Source organism: Suillus discolor (genome assembly GCF_016758755.1).
Source record: "Suillus discolor strain FC423 chromosome Unknown F5147scaffold_30, whole genome shotgun sequence".
In the NCBI taxonomy this organism is placed as follows: domain Eukaryota; kingdom Fungi; phylum Basidiomycota; class Agaricomycetes; order Boletales; family Suillaceae; genus Suillus; species Suillus discolor.
In genome coordinates, this window is record NW_024541277.1 from 195,137 (window position 1) to 206,419 (window position 11,283).

General features: G+C 43.4%; 3 protein-coding genes across 3 annotated transcripts; 2 read left to right on the forward strand and 1 right to left on the reverse strand.

Annotated features, from left to right (window-relative positions):
• Positions 1 to 5,221: 5,221 nt before the first annotated feature.
• Positions 5,222 to 5,659, forward strand: F5147DRAFT_774112 (uncharacterized protein; the record flags this gene model as incomplete). Its single annotated transcript, XM_041441568.1, has 2 exons — positions 5,222 to 5,584; positions 5,630 to 5,659. 2 exons carry the CDS (start codon positions 5,222 to 5,224, stop codon positions 5,657 to 5,659), a joined length of 393 nt encoding a protein of 130 aa, XP_041292396.1.
• A 249-nt stretch (positions 5,660 to 5,908) lies between these two features.
• Positions 5,909 to 6,671, forward strand: F5147DRAFT_774113 (uncharacterized protein; the record flags this gene model as incomplete). The annotated part of the gene is made up of 2 exons (XM_041441569.1): positions 5,909 to 6,188; positions 6,238 to 6,671. 2 exons carry the CDS (start codon positions 5,909 to 5,911, stop codon positions 6,669 to 6,671), a joined length of 714 nt encoding a protein of 237 aa, XP_041292397.1.
• A 1,155-nt stretch (positions 6,672 to 7,826) lies between these two features.
• F5147DRAFT_745903 (uncharacterized protein) lies at positions 7,827 to 11,258 on the reverse strand (the record flags this gene model as incomplete). Its single annotated transcript, XM_041439797.1, has 13 exons — positions 7,827 to 8,488; positions 8,634 to 8,747; positions 8,801 to 8,975; positions 9,042 to 9,257; positions 9,309 to 9,405; positions 9,452 to 9,627; positions 9,679 to 9,746; positions 9,768 to 9,802; positions 9,852 to 9,997; positions 10,115 to 10,330; positions 10,381 to 10,473; positions 10,516 to 10,931; positions 10,964 to 11,258. 13 exons carry the CDS (start codon positions 11,256 to 11,258, stop codon positions 7,827 to 7,829), a joined length of 2,709 nt encoding a protein of 902 aa, XP_041292398.1.
• Between the last annotated feature and the right edge of the window lie 25 nt (positions 11,259 to 11,283).

The following is an 11,283-nucleotide window of genomic DNA, read 5'->3' on the forward strand; positions in this document are numbered from 1 at the left end:
GAGCTGAGGTAGTTGTACATCAACCAAATCAGAGGAGGTAATAAATCAAAGTTACCAAGTTCCCGGAGCAGCAGGTGATCTCCTGACATGGCCTTTGATGGTGCATAGGTTGTCTTGCAAAATTTGGAATCCGGGGTGCGAAGCTTGTGTTGCCCTATGAGATGCCAAGTTCCAACCACCCAAATTTGGGTCAACCGTACCGACTTCCGAGTTCCGGGACCCGGGAGTTGACAAATGAATATCTGATAACCAGCACACTTCCAATCAGGTAGTATTTCATTGAGCAATGGATCATCCAAGGGGTCCCTTATTGGACTCAGTAGTCAATATAGGCAAATGATAATGAAAACATGAAAGTTGTTATTATGCTATTTTTCAAACCCAAGACCCTGAAACCCATTGTTCAACATGTCCATTTTTCACTCACTGCACAAATCACCGAGTTTCGAGTGCCGAAACCTGAAACTCGAAACCTGGCATGCAACATGTTGATTTTTCATTTATATTACACAGATCATCAAGTTCTGAGTGCCGAGGGCTGAAACCCAAAGCCTGAGACCCGAAAATATGTACACAACATGTCCATTTTTCACTCATTGCACAAATCACCGAGTTTGGAGTGCCGAAACCCAAAACTCAAAACCCAGCATGCAACATGTCCATTTTTCATTTACATTACACAGATCATCGAGTTCCGAGTGCCGAGGGCCGAGACCCGAACCCCAAAAATATGTGCGCAACATGTCCATTTTTCACTTGTTGCACAAATCACCGAGTTTCAAGTGCCGAAACCTGAAACCCAGTACTTCACATGGACACGAATTGTATTTGTATGTATTATCCATTGGTGTAGGGTTCAAATAACTTGGTAATTGTATTTGTCAGTACTTGGTACTTGGTACTCGGTGATCGGTGGTCAGTGGTCGGTACTCGAGACTCGGTAGTCAATATAGGCAAATGATAATGAAAAATGACAGTTGTAGTCCACATCAAGGTGAGTGTCTTGGTAGTCTTTCCTTGTCATTCGGCAAAACATCAGCAATAATGAAAAAATGAAAGTTGTTATTATGCTTAACTTCCTTACCGAAGGTTGTAGTCCAAGTCCAGGTGAGTGTAGTGGTAGTCTTTTCTTGTCAATTGGTTATCTTGTTACTCATTATGCAGTACTCGGTACATGGTAATTGGTACTCAGTATTTGGTTTTGATACTCGGTACCCGGGAATCAGTAGTCAGCTTAATGAAGGTTGTAGTCTGAGTCTAGGTGAGTTTATTTGTAGTCTTTTCTCATCCATTGGTTACCATGTGACCGAGATATAAGCTAAAGAAATCCGAAACATCAATAATGACAAATGAAATACATGTGTGCAGTAAGTGAGTGTAAAGATAAAAGAATGAATATTAATAGCGAGACTTGCACATTATGTCGAGATATCCAACATAACAAGCCTGTGATGTGATGAGAGACCTGGAATAACACCCATATACATCCATTATAATAGCTTAAAAGCCTAGAAAGATTCATGAAGGATTGATGTAATGATAGGCAAAATGACATATGTGTGGAGAGTGACAATAGACATCTTTTATACAAAGTCACATTTATATATGATTCAGGCCGAAAATATCATTACAAATATGTAGGATAGATCGTAAACTACCCAAGGAACCCATACTGCCTACTGCCCTGAGGGTAGGGGGTGGGTAGAAGGGATATAGTGAAAATATGAGTTGACCCAGCATTAAAGTCCTACCACTGCTCAACTAACCATTTTCGATGCTTTGGGTCTTTGAAGTTTCCCACACTCAATTTCTTACCCATTTCACTTCCTCAGTACTCAATTCTTGGTTGATTTGTCTGTAAATTTATGTCTATGATACTTAAGATATTTGAAATGTACCCCAGGTTTCTGATTACGAAGATTCAATGTTTTGAAGGCATGGGCCCCTTATCAGGCAAAATGGCAAGTATACACACTAGCTCACAAACTCCAGCCTATTGTGAGCTGATCTTGGTCATAAGAAGCAAGAATATAAGCTATGCTCATTATATATCAAAAGGTTGGATCATGGATCCAAGGGCAAGATACTGAAAATCATGAAAAAAAGTCAAAAGTGCAATTGTCTATGCTTTGTTCCTGGAGAAGGATCCTGTGTGTCCTGGGCTGGTTATATGATATATCTACTCCGAATATGCTCAGGAATAGACTCCCTACAGTCCTTGAGGTCCAGTCCTACAGGGAAAAAACCCCAGCGGGTGAACCACCAGAAGAGGGGGAGGTACACTATACAATAAAGGATTACCCTATGGTCCTGAGCTCCTGATACATTGTTTCTATTGTTGAATAGATGATTGAGATATAATTTCAAAGTCTATTCACCTAGAAATGAACACATAGGAACATATTTTGTATTTTTATGTATATATGCAATATCCATTTAAGCACCAAGTCTCAACTACCGATTACCAAGTCCCGACACTTGATAGTTGATAGTCAGTATTCAAGCTCCGAGTGCCAATATTGCCTACCAATATCTCAGTCAAATGATAACCAAACCAAGACCCAAGTTCCAAACCTGACTACCGAATACCAAGTATCAGTACTCAGGACTCGGGACTATTGGCTGGAGTACCCAACTATTGATTCCCAGGTACCGAGAATTAGAACCAAGTACCGAGTACCTGACTACTGATTCTCGGGTACCAAGTATCAGAACCGAGTACCGAGTACCCGACTACTGATTCTCGGGTATCGAGTATCAGAACCAAATACCGAGTACTGATTCCCTTGTACCGAGTACCGAGTAACGAGATAACCAATTGACAAGAAAAAACTACCAATACACTCACCTTGGCTCGGCCTACAACTTTTGTTCAGGAACTTAAACATAATAATAACTTTCATTTTTCATTATCGCCAATGTTTCAGATTTCTTTAGCTTATATCTCGGTTAAATGATAACTGATGGACAAGAAAAGACTACCAATACACTCCCCTAGACTCGGACTACAACCTTCGGTAAGGAAGTTAAGCGTAATAACAACTTTCATTTTTCATTATCATTTGCCTATATTGACTACCAACTACCAACTACCGAGCACTGACAAATACAATTCCCAAGTTATTTCAACCCTACACCAATGGATAATACATACAAAGACAGAATTCATGTCCATTTGAAGTACCGCGTTTCGGGTTTTGGCACTCGACACTTGGTGATTTGTGCAATGAGTAGATGGGCATGTGGCATACATGTTTTCGGGCTTTGGGTTTCAATATTCAGCCCTTGGCACCCAATGATCTGTGTAATGTAAATGAACAATGAACATGTTGCACACCAGGTTTCGAGTTTCGGCACTTGAAACTCGGTGATTTGTGCAACAAGTGAAAAATGGAAATGTTGCATACATATTTTCGGGTCTCGGGCTTTGGGTCTCGGCACTCGGCACTCAGAACTCAATGAATTGTGTAATGTACATAAAAAATGGACATGTTGCACACTGGGTTTCAAGTTTCATGCTTTGGCAGAACTCGAAGCTGTTGTGATTTAGATATCACCCGAAACCCGAACACCCAAATGTCAAATTTTCAGTGCCGAACCCCAAGTGCCAGGTACCGGCTGCCGGGTGCCGAGTCCCGAAACCCGGAACTCAGGATTTGACATTTGAGATGAATGAAATTTTTCAGACATGTTTGAATTAACCTACGTATATCTATAAACATTTCACTAACCCCCGAACCCCGAAAGATATTTTTGTTGTCTTACATACCGAGTTCCGAGACCCCTGAAACCCGAAACCCGGCAGTCCACAATTTCAGGGTTCGGGGGTTGGTAAAATGTGTATGGATATATGAAAGATTGATTTGAACATTTTTGAAAGATGTCTCATATCAAATGTCAAGTCCCAAGTTTTGATTTCCGGGTTTCAGGACTCCGGGCTTCAGGACTCGGCACTCCCGAAACCCGGAAATCAAAACTCGGGACTTGACATTTGATATGAGACATCTTTTAAAAATGTTTAAATCAACCCTTCATATATCCATACACATTTTACCAACCTCCGAACCCCGAAATTGTGGACTGCCGGGGTTCGGGGTTCGGGGGTCCCGGAACTCGGAACTCAGTATGTGAGACAACAAAAATATATTTCAAAAATGGGTAAGTCAATGTGTTTGTCAATCAACTCGGTTGTAAATCAAATTTTATTGATCTCCCCAAATTTCCCAAGTCCCGAGTGCCCACCCCCGAGACCCGGCAGTCCACAATTTCGGGGTTTGGGGCTTGGTAAATCTTGGTTTGGGGGTTTTCCACTTCAGTCCTCAATTATTGGTCAATGCCACACATGGTCGATTCATGTTTTCATGCTTAGGGGTTTAGATTTGGTGGTCGATGGTAGGTATATGCACTCATAGTGTACATGTTTGATTCGCTGGTGGCTACATCAGCTGTATGTCTTGATGAAACATATCTAGGTTCACCCATATATGTACCCATCTATGTACAATTCCCCCACGTCAGCCCACCCATCTATGTATTATCCCCCACGTCGGCCTACCTGTCTATGTAATACATCCTATGTTGGCCCACCCGTCTATATAATACATCCTACATCGGCCCACCTGTCTATGTAATAAATATTTTATCGCACCCTCGGCCCACCTGTCTATTTGATATCTCTTTCGTCGGCCCACCTGTATATGTAATACACCCCACATCAGCCCACCCATCTATGTAATATTCCCCTACCTCGGCCCACCCATATATGTAATACACCCCCATCAGCCCACCCATCTATATAACAATATTTGCCTTACATCTCTCTTCAGCCCAGCTGTCTATAATATCCTACTCTACATATTACCCAGATGGGCCCACCCATCTCCATGAATGATCATATTCCCCCGGCCCATCGGTCAACATCAAGGATATATATATCATTGGCATACATGGGCCCACCTGTCTCCATCGGAAATAATATGTTTCCCGGCCCATCCATCATCATCGAGAATATACACAACATGGGCCCATAATCCGCTGGCCTGTCTCATACGGGATATTATGTAGGCCGGGTGGCCCGTATAATACAGAATTTGTCACTGAAGGGGCTCCTCTTTCCACTTCAGCATTTTGCAAAACCATCTAACACAACCTATAGGTGGAAGTTTCAAAGTACTATCTAGACTACTGCCCTCTGAGCCACACGTTGCAAGCACAACTACCAATGCAGCAACTCTTTAAGCCTCCCCCCGATGTTGAATCCATCCAAATGGGAGATTATATAGAAGTGCTTATTGGGGAGCACATAGGGAAGTGTGGCATCGTGCGTTGGCTGCCCAAAGGAGCAGACAGTCTGTGGTTCCAGGACGGAACATTGAACATTCCAGTTCCCATTTCATTTATTTGGTGGTCCCACCTCCCCCACCTCCAGACATTGCAGTACACGAAAGACAGGGGTTACGATGTTAAACCTGGAGATGTTGTAAGAGTGGTTCGTGGGCCAGAGTATCTGACAAAAGGGGTTGTTCAAAGCATCGACTTTCCAAAAGCTCGCTTGACCCTACTCTCTGACATTGACCATTCACTCGTTAGTAATATTTTCCTCAACCTACGCATATCTGACTTTTTCTAGGTTGACGTTCATATGCAACGCCAACTTTGATTCTTTCAAAAAGGAAATCAGTCAAGAGGTATTTATCATTGGAGGCGACCGTAAGGGCTACCGAGCCACACTGTACAGTGTCACCTCCGAGACTTGCACTGTTGCCGTGCATGGGCAGCAGTGCATCAAGATAGAACTCAAGGATGTTGCAAGCAGGAAAGCGTCATGCACATTTCATGGTGGATCAATTGCTTATATGTGTTTAGGTACAGAATGAGGTTAAATGGATCGATACTTGAAGGAATAGACATGTTGTCTTTCTGCGAAATGCGGAGAAGATCGTACTTGGCCGCACAACCTCGAAGCATCACCCCCCCACCCGAAAAAGTTCCTTCATCAGTTGCCATCACAGGCACAGGCACGTCGACATCCATGTGGACCGCCTGGACCTCCAGCCCCAAGGATCAGGCCGGTAATCCTTTGCCCAGTGTCAATCCCAACTCTTTGACTACTGAATCCAACCCCTGGACTGTCAATGCCAACGATACACTAGATAGCATCGATGCTCGAACGGAGAAACTCAAAGAGGGTGAGTCTCTCTACGAAGGCATTATAACATTCACCTTATTTTGTCCTAGGCCCGCTAGCTTGGCTGATGAAGAAGGAATTTTCTTCCAAGCTCAACACACATCACGTGATGTTAAAAGTCTCGCCCTCCTTCATGGGAGGCAGGCTACACAACCAGTTTGTATCGACAGCCTGTCCTGATCCCTTCCTCGGTCTAAATGGACCTGCTCCCGATGGTTGTGTTGCAGTGTTTTGCTCATCGAACAGTGCAGGCACCGCGATTCAGCACTATCATATACCAGTCACAGATCTGAGCCCAGCCCCTCCCCGCAAAAAAAACCAACAGTGCCTTGTTCTGGACGGGAGTCATCGCGGTTCCATTTGTAATGTAGCTAAATGTAACATTAAGAAGAACACTATGGATATTGTAATCGCTCCTTCGACTTCTATTAATTTGCGTTTCGATCAAATCTGTCTTGTAGAACAGGTACGCACGACTACGTGACCATTATCGTACCATACCCGTACTATACCATACCATATCACTTACCAATAAACACTTGATTCTCTGTTGCGCTCTTCCGTGTACCGAATGCCCGATGAATCCCTCATGAACGCCCAATGAATGCCCGCTGAATGCACAGCCAGTGCCCATGTCATTTTACCATGCAGGAAACTTCACATTTTCTGTATCACATTTCACCATCGGGAAAATTTAAATTTTTAACCGGAATGAGAATGCTGGCCATTATATAATATTTTACAGAATATTTTCTGTGCTCAAATTTTCCATTTACCAATGGATATAATTGGATTACAAAACTTCGTATCTGCATTTTCATTTTCCTAAGCGGAAAACTTCCAATATCCTTATCTATTTGGACAGGACTTAAAAGTTTTGTCAAAATGTGTCACTTTCTCTGTCAATTCATCATGCATCTAAATGTGTTGTTGTGTCGATATCAAAATTTAAACTGAAAATCCTTTATTTATCAATCCCATTTTGATTTCAGTCTAGCTTGTGGGAAAATTCAGAAACCGCCAGTGTGTCACTTCGAACTTTCCCAAGAATGTTGATACAGCGGCCTTGTCACAACACAAACTGGGCATCGAGTCTGAATTCTACATGTGCGTAATATCACAGCATATATTCATTCCTGATTTGGGACTCCGTACTGAAAGCGAGCAAGTCACACCTGCTAATTAAAAAGAAAGGGATTCTGCACTCACGGGAACAATACATGCATGAACCCAGAATAGGTAAAGCAGAAAATGTCAACACAGAATTCGATCAACATATTAATGACACCGAGAAAAAATTGACATGGTCATTGAATCGGTAATGGTGGTTCCCTGGGGCAATGATAATGCTACAGGCTAGCTTTGAACGTCCTTGGATCTGAGTGACTTGAATCTTGTTATGGAGTGGGGCAATACATCAGTAAATCATGAGTTCACTTTTCTAGCTTTTTTAGCATTTAAATAAGTGACCTGTTACTCATTTTCACTTTTTCCCACTATTTGTTTGGACGTGAAAAGTTCGTGCTTTGAAATTAAGTAACCAACATATAATAAGCGGAAAAGTCGGCAAAAAGTGAGTAAGGTGAAAAGTGAGCGACAAGGAACAAAGTAAACAAAATAATAGAAAAAGTGAGTTACACTAAGCTGCTATTTCAAACGCATGATGGTCAGCATATTTGTTGACATAGAAAAGGGTGAATATGTCGAGAATGTGGTGGGATTTAATTGCCGGGGGGAGCATATCAGTACCGTAGACTGGAATAAGGTGAGTGGAACGGAAAATACTATCCACATGGATCACCGCAAAGTGTGTGCGACCATCAACAGAGGAAGGCTCTACCATCCACATTCCGGTATTGTCATCTGGTGCATTTCCAACTCGGTTGAACCAGCAGACAACTGTGCATGGATAGCGTACATCCCTGAGTCGAAAGGAAAAAAATGTGAGTACCTGAGCAATATCCATGCCACGCATTCCGTGAGCATTTGAGTCAGTAATGACAAGCACGCAATCTTTGCATGCATGTCCAGTTCTCCACTTGGGAGACACGCGAATGTACTCGTGTTTCATCCCACCAATCCCACTCAAATTGCTCGGTGCGAAGAACATTGATACTGCAGAATTGAAGACCCGTATCCTCCCATTGAAATGAGGGCAGTCCATGATACTCTCAGGAACTTCGGTAGGGTCCTTGTCCGGATACAGTTGTCCGATGAGGAATTGCGAGACAAGATCAGCCAGATGTGGGATATCAAGCTCATTGGCTAGTGCAGGGACACTTTGTGCCCGCTTTTTCCCTTCTATTTGAATTCATAGTTAGCACATTAAGATAGAGAATATAAATAAATGACATACAAGATGTTCGCGCAAGTTCGACGTGTGCAAGGACAGACATCAGTGCGTCAATGTCCTCAAAGTCCACAGCAACATCAGTGTCAGCCATACTGGCACTTTTTGGTATACTGGGTTCTTGTTGGTCCGAGTGAGTAGTATGGGGCTCTTCTACATCACTTTGCGCAGGGGAGATAGTAGTGGCAGGTCGTCCATCTGCTGATGGTTCTAGTAGTAATGAGAATGAGAATTACATATTAAACGAGATAGCGGCAACATACCGAGTGATGCGAGAACAGCAGATACACATGTACCTGCAAGCATTCCACGAAAACGGAAATCCACCCGTGACATTGCCAATTTATCCAAATGCTGATTAGTTAGCAGCATCTGTCCTAGTGCCTTGTATCGGCCGGAACGCCTCCATGGCTCTTTGACGGCTTTGATATGTTTGGACTCCGTGATCAAGGAGCACAGCCCATTTGGAGCACCAAACAGTCAAATAAGGCGGGCATAGTGAACCATAGAGTGTTGCCTAGGAAGTGAGAAAGTAGTGACTACTCCAGTCATCTTGAAAATCTCACGATATGTATGAAAACGAGTCAGCGCATCTTCAATTTCAGAGAGGGACTTCTCGTTGATGACGTTACGACGGACAAGGTAACAGAACTCAAGTAATGCCCGGAAGGAACGCACGACATCCACTGGCACATATCCTTCAATGGCAGGCAAGTAAACCTTAAGACAATCAGTGCTACAATATTTTGTATAGAATAAAATGTAGATTACCTTCATAAGTGCTTTCAAGTCGTCACCTGTCCACTGTTTGAAATGACGTCCTTGGGGAAATCTACGCAATCCAGGAAATGGAGGGACTGCCGCAATTCTATGAAAAATTAAGTCTAAGTAAAATTACAGTAAAGAAAACGCACCTTCGGTCAATGTCATCTAGGATAATATTAGCTTGCCTCTTTCCATGTGTCTGCAGGAGATACTTCTTTACCCAATCAACCAAATGATCTTTGTATGCCCCCTTGATGAGCTGATGGAGAATGTCAGGTGCAAGCAACTTGTGAATATCAATGCGGGGGAAATTGTTCATAAACGGCTGCATTCATGAGTGAATCTAAGTACTAATGAAACTAAGGGAACAAGTTACCACAAGCTCGCCAACTATACCATATTCCGAATGCAAGGTTCCAGAGTCGCACTCTTCGATTAGGGCATCTGTATGAGATCAACAGAGACTGACATCATCGAGGTTTCCGTGACGTGAAAGACATCTTGCTCGGCATAAGCATAAATAACAGTAGGTCATCGAGAAAAACTTACTTGGCGCACCAATTTCGAAATATACAGGCGAGCAGCACCTGCTCTTCATAGTCCGCAATGTAAGGTCCAAGCCCATAGATCACGCGATGGTAATGGCCATCCCCGAAGTGTGTGACCTCAGGCTTCGTCATAGCAGGCTTGAGGTTCTTGAGGATGAATGAAAGTGAGGAATGAAAGAGTTGGTGTCAGAAATTTCGGAAGCCTGGTGTCTCGGCATGCTCTTTGGTTGCTTTTTAAGATGTCAGAACAATGCAACAGGGAACAAGTGACCACTTACTTTTGGGCATTGCAAGAAAGCCTATGACAACTACAGCATTACAATGAGCACGACGCATATTATTCTGAATGTTACCAATGGAGGCATAGAGTGGATAGTAGTCATTCTGCCCAGTGGCAACTGAAACGGTTGTTTTGTCACTTCCAAGAATGACCGGCACGAATGTGGAGCCATGAGTGTCAGGATCTTCGGATATCTTGTCCTGTAGATGCCTTAGTTGAGACATACACAATGAGATAATGAAAGACATACAGCCTGAGCCCAGCTCCAATCTCCGGATATGAAATCTTTCCATTGGTGTTCATCATTCTCTGTTGCAAACTCACGGTAGGGTTGAAAATCCATCTCCGCAGCAAAGTCTGGATTAGCGAGCATATTTCAAATAACGTCGTGAGGATCGCGAAACCAAACTTCATGGGAATCTTCCATCCAGGGCAGGGCACCTTCATCTGGAATTGTGCCGGTGTATTTGGCTGAAAAGGATTGCCACTTAATGTCGCTGAGGGGAGTATTGTCAATCGTCCTGTAGAGGTCGCGATGATCGGAGAACAGAGTGTGTTTACCCCCAGCTTGGATCAAGGAAGCTGACCAAATGTTCAGGAGCTGGTCAATCGAATTGGCAGGAGTTTGATTCTTCGTAAATAGGTAGTCGGCCAGCTCAAATTCGACGCAGCTCCTGTAGGGAGTCCAGTCGTCCGGTGACTTTTCTGTGAGTGGTGGTGGAGGAGTTCCTGGTGGAAGGAATACGCCCTCAGGATCACAGGGACGAGCTATGTAGGTATAATGTAGGTATATTTTTAGTACTGTTAAACAAAAATAGAGCGGTTGAACTTACTGGACAAGAAAGGGTGATAATTTCTATACAACTGGTCACCAGTGCCAAAGAATTCCGCCCTTACTTGCGGAGGATCTTCATCATCCATGGGACCGGTGTTACCAAAGTCCATGGGGCCAAGCCCAGGGCTTGGTGGATGAGGTGGCAATTGAGTTGGTGCAGGTGGTGTTAGGAAAATGGGGTGCTTCGCGTTCACATGCTGAGTATGCCCCGACCGATTCCTAAACCAGCGGTTGCACCCTGCCTTCATACAAGGGATGCATAGTCTGCTGGGCTTGCAATGTGACTGAGGCATGATCCTCAGAACCTGTTGTAGTACG